Source organism: Haemorhous mexicanus, chromosome 13, assembly GCF_027477595.1.
Source record: "Haemorhous mexicanus isolate bHaeMex1 chromosome 13, bHaeMex1.pri, whole genome shotgun sequence".
In the NCBI taxonomy this organism is placed as follows: Eukaryota; Metazoa; Chordata; class Aves; order Passeriformes; family Fringillidae; genus Haemorhous; species Haemorhous mexicanus.
This window is the reverse complement of record NC_082353.1, coordinates 5,202,231-5,220,452: the sequence shown is the minus strand read 5'-3', so window position 1 is coordinate 5,220,452 and position 18,222 is coordinate 5,202,231. Positions and strand designations below refer to the sequence as shown.

Below are 18,222 nucleotides of genomic sequence, written 5' to 3'. Positions count from 1 at the left end.
CGGGCCCGCGGGGGCTCTGGGGTGAGGGGGGGAGACCACGGCCAAGTCCGGGGGAGCCCCGGGGCACGGAGCTGGCAGGAATCCGCGGGGGGAACTGGCAGGGGGACGGTCCTGTCACCGCTCAGGGGGAATTAGGAGCGGGGCACGGCAGTGGGGACACAGCCCTGTCACACCTTCGTGGGACTGAGACCCACGCAACAGGGCAGAGCATGAGTTTGGCCAGTCCACGGTGCCTCCACACTGGGGAAAAGCCCTCAGGGGAGCAATGGGAGTCCCACAGCCATGGGGAGCTGTCACAGCTTCCACATCAGGGCGGCCCCACACGCAGTTGTCCCTTCCCCGGGTCACGCCCAGGTGGGACCCCATGGATGCACAGGCTCACCTGGCTCCCTGTCCCCTGCAGCAAACGGTGGCGGGACCACCGCCCACTGGCTGGATGCCGACTACCTCTTCAGCAGCGATGCTGCCCACCCCGACACCCGCAGGTGGGCAAAGGGGGCTTTAATGTATTTAGCGAAAAGTGTTTCATGGATATTGACATCCTGTAAAATTCAAGGGTGTGTTTTTAAAGTCGTGACATGGATCTACCATTGCCCGGTGGGCTCAGGAAAACTCACACCCACACTAAGCAGAATAGAGAAAAACCATCCATGTGTTGAGAGGAGCTTAACTGTGATATAAATGAAATTAGTTGTGCTGGTTTCTTGCTGGCTGTGAATTACCTGCTGGAAAATCAGGATCTGAAACAGAGGTGATACAATTCCCAAGGAAGAAAGCTGGTGCTAAAAAGCCAGGGTGAATTAATGCTAAAAGGAAGCACTGGGTTAAAAATGGACGGAAAAGGACTGAAATGCTTAATAAAAAGAATAGAGAGCTATGGAACATTTATACATATATAAGGAAAGTCTTAAGGATCTTCCTCACTTCCTCAATATCAGTGAGTATTTGTATTTATTTATTATTTAGTAATGTAAACATATGTATGGGAAAGGAAGCTGCGATGTTTCTTTTAGGCTTTGCTAGGCTGGACTAAGTTGTTTGTTTTTAACACATCAGTGCTTAAAACTGGCTTTGAATTTTGGAATCTTTCAGTCACCTGCTCCAGCTAAGTGAGGGGAATTCCAGTAAACACAGAATAACAGCTTTTCTTCTGCAACAAAGTGCTGCCAGACCAGCCTGCTTCCCCAGGGGAATTCTGGATAATATATATTTATATATATATATATTTATATATCTCGTATATATACTATACTACATAGAGTATACTACACTATATATAGCATATATAGTATATATTATATAGAGTATATATAAACATATATATACTACTACTAATTATAAAATTTTATACATATATATATATATATATATATATTCAATATACATTGCTAGATAGTTCCTTGTGAAAAAATATAATCATTATACACATCCTAAAACCCAGCAAACAAGATTTAATTCCTCTCCAAGGAGGACAGTGAGGGCTGGGGCACCCTCCACCTCCATTTCCCCTTGCTCAGCTGTGTGACCAGGAAGCAGTGTGGTGAAGGATAGTTGTAGAAAAATCCTGTCTTTGCCCTCCCCGAAGTAGTTTCACCTCAAGAGCAGAGTGGGACTGTGTAATCCTTAAAGATATGTTTACCCGTGTCCCTCTCCCAGGCTGCCCCTGGGAGGTGCTGGCAGCCAGGATGTGACTGGTAGAGTCTCACAGGTAGAAAATCACAGAAAATTAGGTGCTTTTGGCAAAAAAATCAGAGCAAGTTTCATGACAACACCCCTCTAAACGTTTTGGTTTTGGTTTGCTTCCAGGTTCTCTTTGGAAACCAGCTCTCTTTCTCTCTTCCAGCATACACGAGAGTCTCAGTTACCTGGAGGGCAGAGCCACGGTCTTTCACTCCTGTTACCTCTCAGAGTGTGCGAGCACCGGAGCTGCAGAGAGGCCCGCGGTGACTCTGGGCCACTTCGTCCTGCCCCCTGCCTGCCTGCATAAAGGTCAGGCAAAAAAAATCATCCGGGGATATTTTCCCATGGAAATCCCCCATGAGTACAGCCTTGGCACAAACTAGAACTGACAGTTTCTTGTCCACAGGGAGGGACTTTTCCTTCTGCTTGGGAGTGGCTCTTCCTCCCAGAGGACAGAGCATCTATTATCACAGAATGGCTTGGCCTTGAACATTCCCAGGGAAGGGGCAGCCACAGCTGCTCTGGGAAACCTCTGCCAGGCCCTCACCACCCTTCACAGCCAAGAATTTCTTCCCAGTATCTCATTTAACCCTGCCCTCTGTCAGTTTGAAGCCTTTCCCCTTGTCCTGTCTCTCCATCCCTTGTCCCCAGTCCCTCTCCGGCCCTCCTGGAGCCCCTTTAGGCACTGGAAGGGGCCCTGAGGTCTCTCTGGAGCCTTTTCTTCTCCAGGTGAGCATCCCCAGCTCTCCCAGCCTGGCTCTAGAGCAGAGGGTCTTCAGTCCTTGGAGCATCTCCACAGCCTCCTCTGGACTCTCTCCAGGAGTTCCATGTCCTCCTTCTCCTCAAGGCTGCTTTCAATCCATCCTTGCCCACCCTGAATTTGTGCTTGGGATTGCCCTGGCCCAGGGGCAGGACCTTGCATTTGGGCTTGTCCCCAGAGGCACCTGCAGGGCAGCAACTGCCACAGTCTTTTTTTTTTTTTTTTTTTGTGCTCTCACATTCACTAATTTTGTTGTTCTTGTCAGAAATCAGAAGGAAAATTGGCCGGTTTATTTGGGAGAAGGCAGATGACCTTGAAGAACAGGTAAGATGAAAAATTTGCACGACACATATATGTGCTGGAGGATGAGCTTGTGCTGAGCAGGGAGCTTGCACAGGAATTCAGGAGAAAAAAAGAGCATATATAATTTTTGGGAAAAGGGGCAGGCAGCTCAGGAAGTGTTTAAGGATGTCCTCAGGTCATGTAGAAAGAAGAAAATTAGGTGAAAGCTCAGTTAGAACTTAATCGGGCCACCTCTGTAAAGGATAATATTTTTATAAATTAATAATAAAAGGAAGACCAAGGAAAAGCTCCATTCTTTATTGGAGTGTCCATCACCTAAGACTAGGAAAAGGCTGAGGCACTTACAACCTTCTTTGCCTCAGTCTTCAACACTAAGACTGGTTGGATCAGGACAAACAGCCCCCTGAGCTGGTCAACAGGCATGGGGAGCAGAATGGACCCCCAGGAATCCAGGAGGAGGCAGTCACTGCCATGCTGTGCCAATAAGATGCTCACAAGTCCATGGGCCTGGATGGGATCCATCCCAGGGTGATGAGGGAGCTGGAGGAAGAGCTTGCCAAGCTGCTGTCCATCACCTATAATCAGTCCTGGCTCACTGGGAAGGTCCCAGATGGCAAGGTATCAATGTGATACCACTCCACAAGAAGGGCTGCAAGGAGGGTCTAGGGAATTAAGAGACCTTTCAGTGTGACTGGTGGCAGGGAAGGTTATGGAGCAGATCACCTCGAGTGCCACCACATGGCAGATCCAGGAAAACCAAGGGATCAGACCCAGCCAGCATGGCTTTAGGAGGTGCATGTCCTACCTGACAAACCTGATTTCCTTTCATTTTCTTTCACCTGGATGAAGGCTGTGGATGTGTCTACCTGGACAGCAGCAAAGCCTTTGACACCATGTCCCACAGCATCTCCTGGAGAACTGCGGCCCGCAGCTGGGACAATTGGTGTCTGGTCACCAGGGGTGTCCCCCAGGGATCAGTGTTGGGCCCAGGCCTATTCAATACCTTTACTGAAGATCTGAATGAGGGGACTGAGTCCACCATTGGCAGATAGACAGGTGACACCAAGCTGAGTGGCAGTGTGGTTCTACTGGAGGCTAGGAAGGCTCTGCTGAGAGACCTGGGCAGGCTGGATCAATGGACCCAGGGTCATTTGTAGGAGGGTCAACAAGGCCAAGGTCTGGGCCCTGCATTTTGGCCACAATAACCCCTGCAGAGCTACAGACTGAGATGAGTGGCTGGAAAGCAGCACAGCAAGAAAGGTCCTGGGAGTGCTGATCAACAGCAGCTGAACACAAGCCCAGGTGGCCAAGAATGCCAGTGGCACCTGGCCTGTGTGGCCAGCAGGACCAGGAAGTGATTTTTCCCCTGTACTGGGCACTGCTGCAGTCCCAACTTGAATGCTGTGTCCAGTTCTGGACCCCTCAATTCAATTCAAGGTGCTGGAGAAGGTCCAGAGAAAGAACTGAGCCAGAGAAGGGTCTGGAGCACCAGGAGGGAGCTGGGGGGCTCAGCCTGGAGAAAAGGAGGCTCAGAGGGGACCTTCTGACTGTGCACAACTCCCTGACAGGAAGGTGGAGCTGGGTGTGGGCCAGGCACTGCTCCCAGGGACCAAAGGACAGGATGAGAGGACACTGCCTTAAGCTGCACCAGGAGAGGTTTATGTTGCACATCAGAAAGAATTTCTTGCCAGAAGGGGTGATTAGGCACTGGAATGGGCTGCCCAGAATGACTGGATGGGACACTCAGTGCTCTGGTCTGCTTGGGAAGGTGCTGTTTGGTCACTGGCTGGACTCGATGGTCTTCTCCAACCTGATTCTGATTCCTTGTGCTTGCTGTGCTGTGTGTCCCTCCCTGCATGACATCCTGAGGGAGACAGCACTAGAAGGACTGTCTCCCTTGCCCAGACATATCTAGTCTCCCAGCAGTGTGCTGTTCCAGGGATTCCAATTGCCACAGGCTGAGCTCAGCCCTTCGGTGTGGTGTTTTCCTTCCCCATGTCACTGCCCACTGTCCTCTCAAAGCCACTTCCCAGCACTTTTGAAGCAGGAATGCCCTTAAATTTAAAACTTAACTCTCAATTATGCTTAAAATTATGAGCCCTAAAAATTCACACACTGGAAGTGTGTCCCAGGTGCTCTGCAGGTGACCTAGGGCACAACTGTAACTCATTCTTGTGCTGATACTCACAGCCCAGCGAAAATCCCACAGAGGAACCAGAAGCAGCAACAAATGGCTGTGAGGAAAAATCAGAGGAGGAAGTGCTAGACCTGGCTGAGAGGTATTTCCCTACCTTGGGTGGTGGGATTTGGATGCACCTCCATCTCCAAGCAATCCTTACACACAGATTTTTTTCTCCCTTCCTGATACAGCAGTGAAGAAACAGACTCTGAAGCACCTGCCCAGGGAGAACTTCCATATCGTGCCCTCCAGGAATACCCAGTAAATAATATGGTGACAGGTAAATAAATCCACCTGGAAAGGGCTGCTGCAGATGGAGCAGGGGCTCAGTGAGCCCATTCTCCCTCCACAGGCTATGCCTCTGCACGGGACATGAAGAAATATGAGGGGGAACTCCATGACTTTATCCCTGGCACCTCGGGCTATGCAGCGTACTGGGTTCAAAGCAAATGCAGCATTTACTGTGAGAAGACCAAAATGAAGAGGAAATGGTAAGGAACAGGTGGCTGGAGCAGCAAAAACTTCAATGTAAGAGCTGCCAGATGATTTATAAATTATGCAACTGCAGCTCAGAGCATTCAATGTTATTTAAGTACTGACTACAGTTATAGCAGTAATTACTTAAACTAAATTTCACAACAAACATAAATACAGACATTTTTCCCCAAAACACAATATATTTTCTTTTTATGTGGGGCAGGGGGTGGTGGTTTAAGCTCTGCTTTAACAAGTTTAAGCAAGTTTTTCTTGGAGGGACAATCCAAGGTCTCCTCACTTTCATTTAATCAAGGAATTCTAAGACTTTTCCCTTTCATTTAAGCACTTGGAAGTGACCAATGGGGTTGCAAAAAGCAACTTTTATTATGGTACAGCCTGATCCTTGGGCTGTTCACCTGGAGGAAGCACAGGAAAACCTAGGACAGGCTCCCACGAGCTCCAAGGAGCCACCATGGTTGTTCTCCCACTGCCCCAAAGGCAGGAGAGCCTCTAAAATATCAGGTTTGCACCTCACACCCCAAACCACCAGGAAAAAGCCCAAAAAGATGCTGATACACATGAAGGTGTTGAGTCCTCTGTGTGCTCCAATGTGGCACCCTGAGAACCCACCCTCCCTCATCCCTTGGGTGTCTAAAGACCAGGCAGGCTGAGATGGTTTCCTCAGGTTTATTGGAAAAGCGACACACAGGGACAGACTCAGAGCGCTCCTCGGGGCGTCTTGAAGTTCATTCCCACTGTAGGCTGTGTCACCTGCAGGTTGGACAGGCTGCCAAAATCCTGGAAAACAGCACAGGAACAATGGGATCAGTCACAGCATCCTGCCCACTGACAGTGGAGGCAAGTTCCTCCAGGAAGGTGTGGGAAGTGGGAAGGTGCTGTGGAAGCACAAAGGGCAGACCCAGGTCTCCTAAGAAGGGGAGGCCATCCTGCTCCAGAGATTGACTCCTTGGAGAGGGAATCATCAGAATCGAGGGCAAGGAACACCCCCACCCTGCTGGTGGCAAAGCCCTATGCCTCTGCCCTTTCAAAAGCCATACACGAACTAATCCTCCCATAGGACCCAGGGCAGAGAGATGCCCCTGACACCACCCAGCCACTCAGGGCAGCAGGAGCTGTGCCAGGGATATGCCAGCAGCTGGGCAGGGAACAATTGGGCCACTAACCAGGAGCTTCAGCATTTCCTTGGTATCCGGGTCCACTTCAATGATCTCCTGGTCAAGGGCAGAGACCTGGGGACAGAGGGGAGAGAAAAGGTGTGATTGATAAAGTCCCACAACTATCCGGGTGTCCCCACAGTCACGTGGGTTTCATCCCACTGCTGTGGGGAGCAGTTCCAGCAGCAGAGCCAGGAGCATCCTCACAGAACACAGCTTTCCTGACTGAACACTGCAGGAGGCCACTGGCAGTAGAGAGAAAAACCTGATTTATGTCAAATCTTTGGAAACTGAGGCCCAACCTGCTCCAGGCCAAGGCTGCTGAGGAGCTGGCATTGGACCCTCCACTGCACCAGTCCTGGCAGTCATCAGTGACACTCACAGCTGCCTTGTGACACAAGACCACCACAGTGCCAACAAAGGTGGTCCAACCTCCAGGACACCGGTGCTCTCCAGCTCTTTAATCCCACCAAAACTTCCTCCAGCCCTCTCCAGACCCTAAAATTCTACCTCCACGTGTTTTCCTTCCCCAAGAGCTGTGTAAGACCAAGATTTTTCTAAGAAACCAAAAACAGCACAGATCTTCTGTGCTGACACTGCACCAACAGCTGCAGCATGGACATTCCTTCCCTATAACCCCTCTCTGGTACCAGCACAGAAACAAGCAGCTCTGCCAGGAGCTGACTGGGAAAATAGGGAAAAGGGCAAGATGTGCTGTGCCTGAAGGCTACAGGATTTAGGAGCAACAGCATCACATTCCTGGAACAAGGGAAGCCCTCCTGGACCACCCCACCCAGGTGACAGGTGAGATCTTGACCCTGTCCAAACAGAGGATTAGGGCAAGGGGGTTTTACCAAAACGTCCCTCTGGGGATTCCAGCTGCAAAGCAGATTTTCAGCCACTCTGAAATATCCTCCTGCTTCCCATCAAATTATTTTTTCCCGAATTTTAAGTCAGGAAAACCAAACCACAAGAAGCCAGCTATTCTTCCTGTCCCAGGTGGCAGCTTTGGAGGGATCCACCCTGGCCTCCTTGATCTAAACCCTCCTCAGCTCCTCCTGGCTGAGGGTTTGTTTTAAAGAAACTTGGGAGCATTTATGGAGATACAGCGAGGCAGGACAGAGCAATGGGGAAGCTGGAGCCTCACCTCCGGGACATAGTTGTCCCTCCTCTCCCTCTCCTCCTCCTGTAGTTTGATGGAGATGCCGCGGACAGGGCCCCTCTGGATTCGCTTCATCAGATGGGTGACATACCTGCGGGGACACGGGGGTGTCTTGGGCTTTCCCAGGGTTCATCTCACCCTTCCCCACACCCCAAATCCCGGAACCACAGCAGGATGAGGACAGCTGTCTCCATCTACCCCAGCAATATCCCACCACTGAGCCGGGCATCATGCCACCACCTCCAGAGGACATCAGAAACAAAAAGTGTCCGACAGCAACAGGGTCTGGGGGAGACACAGACCCCCCCCCAAACACGGGAAAACTCTCGCAATCCTCTCCCTGCACTATCAATGACCCGGCCACAGGCGGGACCGTAATCACTTTCGAATGCAGGAACCCCCACGCCGTGCCCGAATCCCCCAGGACCTTCCGATGCCCAAACCCCCCGGGACACCCCCAGCTGCCCAAAGCCTATCCAGGCCCCCGCGGTGCCCGAACGCACTGCGGCCCTCCGCTGCCCAAAGCCCACCGGGACCCCCCAGTGCCCAAAGCCCACCCGGGCCCGCAGTGCCCCACCCCGCAATCTTGTTGCGCAGCTTCTTGCTGGGGATGATGGCGATCTCCTCGCACACGCGCTTGTTGGTGTGGAAGTCATTCCCTAGGCGTGTGTAATACTTCTCGATGATCACCCTCGCCGCTTTCTTCACCGTCTTCGTCCGAACGCGGCCCTACGCGGGGTGGGCGGGAGGGCCGCCGGTCAGGCTCCGCCGAGCCCAAGCCCAGCGCCCCCCGCCCCAGTCCACCCCCTTCCCCAGCCATCCCGGGCTCTCAACGCCCCCCACTGCCCCTCTCCCCCGTCCCCTCCGGTCCCCACCGCCACTCCCCGCCGCGGGGGCGCGGGCCCGCCCGAGGATGGTGGCGGATGGCGGGACCCGGACCCACCATATCGGCGGCAGCTGCGGAAAAAGAGCGGAGGATGGCGGGAGGCGCCGGAAGCCAGTGGCGCTCACCGCGCCCCCTGGCGGCTCGGAGGGCTCCGGCGGCGGGGAAGGCGGGCGGGGCCGCGCAGAGGCGGGAGCGGCCGGAGGCGCTCCGCACCGCCCCGCGGCCCGGAACAGGATGGAGCAGCCCGGGAAGGGAACTGGAGAGAGCTGCGGGGCCAGCGGCACCAGCCCCTCCCACACCTGGCCCTGAGAGAGGACACAGAGTACCCGCAAACTCGCAGCCCCACAGGAGGAGGGGTGACCCTAAGGCTGCTGCAGAGTTACCGCTGTGGGACAGGGAAGGAGCCCAAAGCCTGCCCTGTTCCAGGGACACCGGGCACAGACAGTGTGCTCTGTGGCAGCCTAAGTCCAAGTCAGCCCTCTGCAGGCCCAGAGAGAGGAGCCCAGCGTCCCTCTCCCCTCACAGCCCTGCAGGAGCAGCACCGCCCCTGCTGCACTGGGAGAACACACGGCAGCACAGGCCCCTCCGATCAGCCTCATTAACTTGTTGCAATTAGGGGGGCTCCAGCTGGAGCCTAGGGGCCTGCAGGGCCCTCAGGGAAGTGGGATCTAAAAGTGCATTACACCCAGCAGATAGAGCTCCCTCGCAGCTGAGTCACCCACCAACAGCATCCACAACTCATAGCTCCATCCATCCCTCCCCCCAAACCACATCCATACCTTCCTCCACACCTCCACGCAGTGACAGCACAGCCTTCGAGCTGCAGAGATTTCCCATGAAGCACACAAGGCACAAGAATTTTTTTTTTTTTTTTTTTTGCTGCAACGTGTTTATTATGTGCCAAAAACTACACCACAGCTTACTCCACACGTCTGTAGGAGAGTGCAGTCTTGCCTGCATATACTACAATGAGGTAGAGACTTCACACACAGCTTCACAAAACCCCACAAAGAGCAGCTGGGATATGCAACAATGCAACATCAGCTCAGCAGGAAAGAAAAAAAAAATAATCATAGTAAAGAGGGAGAAATTATGACACTGGTTCTTTGGCACACAGCTTCCAATAGAGGGGAAAGTAACAAAATAATAATGATCAGCATAATTAAGGTCTCAAATCCCAGCAGCAGCATTTCAGTCGACTGCACTGATACTCCAAATATCTCGGGAAGGAAAGGAAAATTACTTGTCCCCTCTAAGAGAAAGGGCTCCCAGGAACCTTCATCGTCCACCAAAACGCAGCCCTTTTTTAGCTTGTTACAAAAGAAAAGTTAAGTCCTGTGACTTTGTGTGATTAAAAACCTCTATCAACCCCCCATAAGTGCAACTTAAAAAAGTGCAACAAACTATTTAAAACTATATACAGCAGCTCAGAGATCCTCATCCCATCCAGTTTCAAATCCAAAAACAAAAAAAAAGCCCGGCCTGTCCTGTTGCAAACCCCTGGATTTACAACGTCCTGCCATCAGCCCCCAGACACAAATTGCAATAATGTTAAAAGCTGCCAGGAAAAGAAAAAAATCTCTCATTTCAAACGACTTAAAAACTGTTTTTAAGAGTGTAAAAAGGAACTCGTAAAAACCCTCGAGCGTAAAATATGAAATATGATTTGGTTTAAATGAAGAGCAAAGTCTCCTTGTTGTTACAGTAAAAAACGCCAGCTGAACACCCAGGTCACACCATCCAGGTGGGGGTAAATGAATGGAAAGGCACTGTATGGCAACGGCAAAACAATGACCAATGAGACCTGCGCTCTCTCCACCAGTATTGCAAGGAATGTAAAAAAGCGCCTTTAAAAAATAAAAAAACCAGGGCGGAGGCGCCTGCGGCGACGCCTCCGCGACACATGGCCCTTGGTTGGTTGGGTTTATTCGTTTTCAATTTTTGCTTCTCGTCAGCAAACCAGGAACCAAAGTCTGGGAACTGCAGAATGGCTTGAGGGGCACTCCCCCCCTCAAAACACCCCCCAAACAAACCCCAACAAAACTCACTGTGCATTAGTGCAGAAACAAAAAGACCAGCAAGTGCAAACATGAATGTAAGATTTTTGTTTTTTCCCCATCAGTCCTCAGGAAGAACGTTCCCAGCCGGGCCTGGCTCCGGCGGGCGCCGCTGCGCTCTCCTCGTGGCAGGCTCTCCCAGGACTCTGCCTGTGCCAGCCCCGGGCCCGGCAGCCCCTTAGCTGGAGTCCCGGTTCTTCTGGTTGCGCATCAGCGGGCGGTGGTGGCGCAGGACCTCCATGGAGTGCTGCCAGTGCCAGCACGAGCGGCAGAAGTACTTGAAGCAGATCTGTGGGCAGAGCACAGGGGCAGCACTGGGGTGACACCAGCAGAGCCACTCCTGCCCTTCACCCCTGCCCGGCTTCGCAGCCCCCACCAGCACAGTGGATCCATGGGTTGGACAGGGGGAATGCCAGCGATGCTGTGAAGGGCTCGTTCTGCCCAGCTTCCATCTTTTGAATAGGTTTGAAAATCAGGGACTGGGCACTGGGGCAGTAGCTGGGCTCTGCCAGGGCTCCCATCACTCCCACAGCAATCCTGACCCCTGCTCATAGCCCATCCAAGCTCCTTTGCATGTAGCCACAGTTTTCTGTGCCTCAGCCACCCCCAAGGGCATGCAGCCCAACCCCAGCCCACCACGGCTCACAGAGCAGCAGCCTCCCCTCCCCTCAGGGGCACCAGTCACTCCCACACTAGGTGCCAGTACTGGCACAGCACCAGCAAACTGCAGTACCACTGGCTAAAAGCCAGGTGGACATCGCCTGCCTGCGCCTCCTGCCAAGTACCAGAGTTGTCCTCCCCAGGAGGGCTGCACCTCCTCCATAACAAGGCTACCCCCCCATCTTGCCCCCTGGGGAAGAACCAGCCCTCCCATCCATCTTGCCACCTGGGGAAGAACCAGTATATATCTCCAAAACCCAGAAGCAGGGCCTGCTCCTCCTAGAGAAAACCCCTGAGCACAGGCTGCAAGAGAACAGGCCTTACCTGGTCTCTACAGAAGAATGGGCCAGGCTGGGCATTGCACACTTGGCACATGGAGTCCTCCAGGTACGGGTCAATCTGAACCTGCAGGAGAACAAGGCAGTGGGCACGGAGCAACACCAGGCTCACTGCCCTCTCCCTAGTACCTCAAATCCACCCCCTCAAATCCATGCCCTCATGCTCTGGGGCAGAGCAGCAGCCCCACTTCCCACTGCCTTGAGCAAGAATATGGGGCAGGCTCTGTGAACACTGGTGCTCCCAGCAGTACCACCCATCATGCAGACCCCTCCCTGGGCTGCCCCACCAGCTCCACTCACCTTCTTGGTAAACTTGGTGGTTTTGATCTCCACGAATGCAGCAGTCACAGCCTTCAGGTAACTGCGCTGGTTGTTGAAGGTGACACGGCCCGACCCTGCAAAGAGCCAGACCACAAATGTTAGAGAGGAACAGCAGAGACCAAGGAGCAACCTCTGCCAGCACCATCCCCACCCCGCTGCTACTCAGACAGCTTTGACAGGGAGATGGTGTCCAGGGCCCTCTTCCTGCCTCCTTCTCCAGGCACCACATTCCCAGGATCAGCAGAGTGCTTCATGCTACACCTGAAATGCACCAGTGCTGAGACAGCTCAGCAGCTTTTATTCCCAGCCCCCCCTCACCCCAGAGCCTTGTGTTTTGCAGCCTCATTGCTGGTCAGCAGCATTCCAGCACCACTTGCTTCGAGCCAAGGTCTATTAAGTTTCAGGACTGACACTGGCAGATCCCTACAGCTCAGCCACAAGACAAACCCATCCATTCCCCCCGCAAAGCATCGCACAGGACACAGGCAGGAAGGCCTGGATCCAGTCTGGGGTCACAGGAGATGCCCTCAATCAGCACAACCAACCAGGGCACAGCTTAGTTACCAAAACTGAGCTCTGACTGCTGTGACTTTAGGACAGCTCTAAGGGTGGAAGTGCCACAGAGCTGTTTGGGAGATGGATCTTGCTTACTTGGAGCAACCTGGGCTCTGCACGAACCACAGGAGGTTGGGGTCATGCACTGGGATCTCACAGGGCCAGCAAAGGGAGGTTCTGTGATACCTCATCCACAGACACACTGAGAATTTGCCCCAAGTCTCACACTGCCATTCCCACCCTCCTTGAGACTGTCTCCCTAAAGGCACTTCAGGGGCTTTGCAGCACAACATGAATGTCCTTAACCTGAGCCTTGCCCAGAAAAGCCTGATTGCTATCCAAGCATAGTGACCAAGCAGTGACAGCTCTGCACTACCAAGCTCTCACACTGCCTGGCAACACCAGGAGATCCACAGTCTCGCCAAATCTGTGACTTGCTGCAGCCTGAGCCTGGAAAGCTGGTCCTCAGGCACAGGCTGTGGAGTTTTTCCAACAGACCAGCCACCGCAGTGTTGTCCCCCAGCCCATGAGGTCCCCAGGGACATGCACACATCATGACACGCCACATTTCAGCTCTGGTGACAAGAGCCCAAGAGTGAGTTAAGACCCGCAGCTGTCTCTGCCCTGGGAATGGACAAGCAGCTACAGCAGCATCCAACAACCACTAACAGCATTGAACAAGGATAGAGAAACCTTCAGCAATGCCTAAAGGCATATTCAAAACCTCAGGCTGCTCTGGAATGATACAGGACCATCCAATTCCCCAGCACACAGCTCTATTAGCCCTCCCCAAGGCTGGTCTTGCCTCCCCAGGGCCAGGAGATGAGAAGCACAGACTGCAGAAGAGGTTGGACAGCATCTGCTCCCCGAGCCTGGCACCTGGGCAATCTTCCAACAGAAGGACAAGCCAAGGGCACACTGCAGCCTCCTCAGAGCACAGCAGGGGAAACCACCAACCTGGGTGGAACTGTCACTTACCTATGGGATACTTGTGCTTGTCGGTGTCGATGCCAGCATAGACCACCCCTCCAAAGAGGTCATACATGACGGCTGCCAGGGCCTCAGCGTTGAGCATGCCGTGCAGGGCGCCCACAAACACCGTCTTGCTGGGGTCCAGCCGCTGCGAGGGGCTGCGCACGAAGTTGCTGTCGGCCAGCACCCATGGGATCACCTGCACCTGCAACCAGGAGCACCCCTGAGCCTCAGACCTCACCCCGAGCTGCACATGTCATTTGTTTTCTATTGCTGCTCAGGGTCCACATCCATCTAGAGCTCCAGACACCTCCAGAGAACCCACACAGGGACAAAACCAACTCTTCTGCTTCTGGCCAAACTGGAACCCAAGCCAGCAGTTCCTTGGGGGTGGCAGCCAGAGGATAATCCACATCCCTCCCCCTGCATTTATGGCCCAGTCAGGTACCTCCCAGCACAGGAGCCTGATGTTGGAGGAGGCCACTGGAATACCACCTGCTGCCAGCTCCATCTGCAGCTCTGCAGCTGATGGAGGGCTCTGGAGGGAAGCTTCTGGCAGAACTAAATCACCAAGCACGGAAGCTCTGCCAATTGACAGACACCAGGAGAGCTGTCTAGAGCACAATTAGTTTGTGCCTGTCTAGATTAAGAGCTGCATCTCCATCCTGGAACTCCCTGAACTCAGGCAGTTGTCCGTGATCTGAGGACACCCTTTCCCATTGGCCTAAATGGAGCCTCTGGCAGCCCCAGCACCCCCAACACACAGGTCAGCCAGCCAAGGCCATACTGAGGAGCAGCCTGGGATCCAAAATATCTGCCTGCCTGCTGAGGGTGAGTTACTTGTTCTGCAAGCAGAGGAGGCCTGACAAAGCACCTGAAGGGTACCACTCTGCTTCTGAAAGCAAAGGTGTGATGGAAGCAGCACAGAGCAGTCAAACCCCTGTTTCCATGCTCTGTCCCACCTAGCTGAAGCCTGAAAGTAGGGTCTGGCACCAACCCAGGAGCTCTAGGTTGGTTTGACATAAGCTGTTGTGAGGGACACAAACACTGAGCTGACACATCCCTACCACTGGCACAGAGCAGTCAAAGCCAGCACGCCTTCAGCTGCTGTCCCAGCCCTGCTTTCCTTTCCTCCTGGGGTGTCCCTCTGCACCCCCTGCTGCCACATCAGGCTGCTCTCGCAGCTCTGCTCACCTCTTTGCAGCGCATCCTGCGGCTGGACATCTTGAAGTAGTACTCACTGAGCCCGTCGGGGCTCAGCAGGTCCTGGGAGCAGGCCTGGAGCAGCGCACGCACCGACTTCTCCGACTCAAACACCAGGTAGACGTAGCCTTTGGAAGGGAAGGGAAAGAAGCAGCTGTTAGAGCTGTGGTGGAGGAGGAACAGATTATCCCAGTTTGCAGATATCCTCATAATCACTCTTAGGTGCCACCTGAAATATCTGTGTGGTAGCTCTCGCTGCTCCCAGCAAATGTTATCCTCTTAATATATAAGCCAAGCTGGAAGAGCCCAAACACAAGCTCAGTACGAGGGGCAGGATGCCCAGGGCCACGTGAGCCACTGTCCATCATCCACAGCCAACATCTGGACATGCCAGGTGGGCACCACCAACCTGGCCACAACAAGGTCTGCAGAGAAACAGACCCTGCTATGCGTTTAGGATGGCCTGGCTCAAATACAGTCCAGGGTTGTAAAGTCCCTTCCATGGATGCCAGTGCTCTACCTCACACTGCTCTGGTGACTGAATGAGGCCATCAGGCACTACAGGGCCTCCAAACCAGCCACTTCCTACCCTGTAACTAATTCCTGCTTACACAATATGCCAGCCCAGCTGCACATGCTGGCAGGGGGATCAGCAGCTGTTCCAGAGCCACAGCCCTACATGGAGCTCCAGAAACACCCAGAGAGGGTTCCCCCAGCCCACAGTTCTGTCCCACACTGCTATGGAGGGGTGAGGATGCTGGGTTTGGGGTGCCAGTGCTCTGCAGCCCAGGTGCAGACCCGAGTGAAGGCAGGACATTACCCCAGGTGCTCTGTACCAACCAGTCACCAGCATGCAGCTGTACCATCCCAGCATCCGTGCTGTAACATAGCATGGGAAAAAAGTAACCCTACCGTGTTCGCTATTACCTTTAGGCATATTACCTTTGGGAGGACAGCGTGGGTGTTTGCCATCCTTACCAGGCCACTCCACACTCAAGGAGCCAAAAACACGGAAAGTGTTGATCAGCCCAGCTACAGAGAGAAGCAGAGAGGTCAGTGTCCCCCACAGAAAGCTCCATCCTGCACCCTCCCAGTATCAACACCCAAGGATTTGGTGCGGGGCCTCACTTTCCAGGGCTGCTCACCTTCTGTAATGTCCCATGGGACTCCTCCCAGGAACACTTTGCAGGAGTAGACAGGGTTCTTGTAGTTTCGGGGAGGCAGCTGCCCACTCCAGGTGCAGGTTGCTTCATTCACAGCTTGTAGAAAATATCAGTAATACTCAGTACAGGATCATTTCCTTCCCACTCTCCCACAGGTCTCCCCATATTCCCCCACTACAGGCCAAGCAGAGCTGCACAGCCACAGGCAGCTACCCTGCTCTCTCAGGAGACAGAACCAGAGTCAGGCTTGGGCCTGGAGCAAACTCTATGTTCAGCCAGTGTCTGCAGAGTGGCCACCAGCCCCCCCAAGCGTGGGACTGCCCCCTGGCCCCCCATCCCAGCTCACCTGCCGCCTGCCGATGAAGCCGGGCTTCTCTCTCAATACTGAAGGGGTCTTCCGGAGAGTCCAGAAGATCCCAGGAAGGCCACGCAGATGCTCCAGGCCATCTTTTCGATGCACTGGCTGGGGAGGAAGTTACTGCAGCCAGGGCAGCTTGATCTTGATCCAGCTGGGATCCCACTCCCATCTTCAAGGGGTCTCTTGACACCCCACTGAGAGGCAAGAAGGGCAGAGGAGGGGAGATGCGAAGGCTTGACTGCAAGAGAAAGACCATGTTGAAATCCAGCTCCGAGTAAGAGCACATAAAGCCAGTGGTGAGGCACCACACTGGGGCCCTGCCCTTGCCCACGGCAGGAGAGGGGTTCTCAGGGATCTCCTGAGACCCTCTGAGGCCTGGCAGAAGCAAGAAAGCAGCAACCCCAACACATCCTGACACCCTAGAAAAGCCCTAGGCCTTTCTCCACTGAACCCATGCCCATGATCAGCAGCAGGGATCATTAAGCAGGAGGCACTTCAGAGACGACCAAGCCAACAGCTACCCTTGGCTGTACAGCCTCAAGAACAGTGTCACCCCTGGGGAGCATCAGCCACAAGCTCTGTGCTGTGCCTGCAGTGGGCAGGGCTTGTTGGAAGTACTCAGGGACTCTCTGCAGGCACCAGCTGGATCTCATCCTCACAGCCCAGCTCCAGGGCTGCCTGACCAGGGAGCAAGCACCATGGACCACAGCTGCTCCCAGGCAGGGCTGGAGGACAGAAAGCTGGATTAATGGAACAGCAGGGAGGCAAGAAGCTGCGCGGCTCAGTGCCAGCTGCGCTGCGGATCCGTCCCTGCGCTGCCACGGCAGCCGCCCACGCCAGGCCGTGCTCAGAGTCCTGCCCTTCACAAACAAGGCCAGCACAGAGCCCTGCACCACCTGCCACCATCACTGCCTGGCTGCTGCAGTCACCTAGCACATCCTGATCCTCCAGGGTGGATCACAGCAGAATCAAACCCACATCCAGTCAGGTCTGTCCTTCACACCCACCCCAGCACAGGGGTCAAGGCCATGGCAACACCACAGCAGAGCCTGGAGCAGCTCCTGGCTTCATCCTCCCATGCCAAGGCCAGCCATGCAGCAGCATCCCAGAGCTGGCTGGAGCCAGGCTGCCCTGCTGGCACCCAGAGCTGCCACTTGCACCCACCACAGACCCATCAGAGCAGACTGGGGCAGCCAGCCAGACACTCACTTGCTCTCTGCCTTTCAAATTTAGCTGTGCTTTAGGGAATGGGAGCAGGCCAGACCCAGTTTGCCCTAGAATAAACCACCCTGAGATGGAGAAGTGCAGTCAAATGGGAAGAGCAATGAAAGGCAGGGACAGTAGCTCCTCAGAAGTCCAGGCTGGATCAGCCACCCCACTGCTGGGATCAGGGCACAGACAGGGCCCTGCCTCACACCAGCTCAAGCACTCAAGAGCCCTCTGGGAGCTACTGTAACCCCGTAGGGCTGCAAGCACAGACCAAAAGGCCAAAATATTAGCTTAGAAGAAAAAAAAATATGAGTATAGGCTGCTCATGCAGTCCTTCACCACAAGCCAGCAGTTTCTCTCAAATCCTGGGCTGTGCCAGTGTGTGCACAACAGCTCCTCCCAGCATTCCCTCCCTTTCCTGAACAAGCAGGGCTCTGGCTGGCAGTTCCACTCAGCTGTTCTGTACTCCCCAAAAAAACACAGCAAGACCCCAGGACCCAAACTTACAATCAAGTCTGAGAGGTGGTCAGAACCAGAGCTGAACCCACTGGTGTCCGAGTCCGAGGGGCTGCTGGAGCGGGAGTCCAGGAGGGAGCGGGAGTTCCTCAGCGACGGTGTGGAAAACTTTTCTGGCAGGTCTGAACCAATGGGGTCTAAAGGCAGAAAACCCAGTGGGGGCTTCCCCAGGACGTTCCCAAGAGGGTTACTCAGCATGCTGAGAACTGCAACAGAGAGGGACACAGTCTGTCAAGGCTGCAGCACAA

The 18,222-nt window shown here is 53.9% G+C and overlaps 3 protein-coding genes and 1 non-coding gene across 8 annotated transcripts in view; 1 reads left to right on the top strand and 3 right to left on the bottom strand.

Moving 5' to 3' along the window:
- The first annotated feature begins 130 nt into the window (after positions 1-130).
- Positions 131-5,489, top strand: TERB2 (telomere repeat binding bouquet formation protein 2). Its single transcript, XM_059858030.1, has 6 exons — positions 131-485; positions 1,844-1,989; positions 2,706-2,764; positions 4,934-5,022; positions 5,114-5,202; positions 5,275-5,489. The coding sequence occupies exons 1-6, from the start codon at positions 283-285 to the stop codon at positions 5,415-5,417; spliced, it is 729 nt and encodes a 242-aa protein (XP_059714013.1). The 5' UTR covers positions 131-282; the 3' UTR covers positions 5,418-5,489.
- A 583-nt stretch (positions 5,490-6,072) lies between these two features.
- On the bottom strand, positions 6,073-8,836 carry RPS17 (ribosomal protein S17). Its single transcript, XM_059858029.1, has 5 exons — positions 8,680-8,836; positions 8,314-8,465; positions 7,722-7,827; positions 6,584-6,649; positions 6,073-6,197 (listed from the first exon to the last, which is right to left on the bottom strand). The coding sequence occupies exons 1-5, from the start codon at positions 8,680-8,682 to the stop codon at positions 6,117-6,119; spliced, it is 408 nt and encodes a 135-aa protein (XP_059714012.1). The 5' UTR covers positions 8,683-8,836; the 3' UTR covers positions 6,073-6,116.
- On the bottom strand, positions 8,003-8,132 carry LOC132333600 (small nucleolar RNA SNORA71). The gene has a single exon (XR_009488206.1). It is a non-coding gene; the product is annotated as a small nucleolar RNA SNORA71 (small nucleolar RNA).
- A 1,694-nt stretch (positions 8,837-10,530) lies between the features above and the next one.
- CPEB1 (cytoplasmic polyadenylation element binding protein 1) overlaps positions 10,531-18,222 on the bottom strand; it is a 31,604-nt gene continuing 23,912 nt past the window's right edge. For 3 of the 5 annotated variants that reach the window (XM_059858154.1, XM_059858151.1, XM_059858152.1), the window contains 9 exons: positions 17,966-18,180; positions 16,238-16,487; positions 15,874-15,987; positions 15,671-15,760; positions 14,720-14,856; positions 13,532-13,730; positions 11,978-12,072; positions 11,664-11,744; positions 10,531-10,968 (listed from right to left, as the gene is read on the bottom strand). In XM_059858154.1, coding sequence (XP_059714137.1) covers positions 10,858-10,968; positions 11,664-11,744; positions 11,978-12,072; positions 13,532-13,730; positions 14,720-14,856; positions 15,671-15,760; positions 15,874-15,987; positions 16,238-16,487; positions 17,966-18,180 — 1,292 coding nt within the window. In that variant the 3' untranslated portion in view covers positions 10,531-10,857. Of the gene's footprint in view, positions 10,969-11,663; positions 11,745-11,977; positions 12,073-13,531; positions 13,731-14,719; positions 14,857-15,655; positions 15,761-15,873; positions 15,988-16,237; positions 16,488-17,965; positions 18,181-18,222 lie in introns of all 5 variants that reach the window. The other 2 variants (XM_059858155.1, XM_059858150.1) reach the window with 2 other exon arrangements.

Coding starts and splice junctions, on each gene's coding strand:
- TERB2 (XM_059858030.1), top strand. CDS start 283: ATGGGGAGCTGTCACAGCTTCCACATCAGGGCGGCCCCACACGCAGTT. Junction 2,765..4,933: donor CAGATGACCTTGAAGAACAG/GTAAGATGAAAA, acceptor TGATACTCACAG/CCCAGCGAAAATCCCACAGA. Junction 5,023..5,113: donor GTGCTAGACCTGGCTGAGAG/GTATTTCCCTAC, acceptor TTCCTGATACAG/CAGTGAAGAAACAGACTCTG.
- RPS17 (XM_059858029.1), bottom strand. Junction 7,828..8,313: donor CTGCGCAACAAGATTGCGGG/GTGGGGCACTGC, acceptor GTGTCCCCGCAG/GTATGTCACCCATCTGATGA. Junction 6,198..6,583: donor AGGAAATGCTGAAGCTCCTG/GTTAGTGGCCCA, acceptor GCTGTTTTCCAG/GATTTTGGCAGCCTGTCCAA.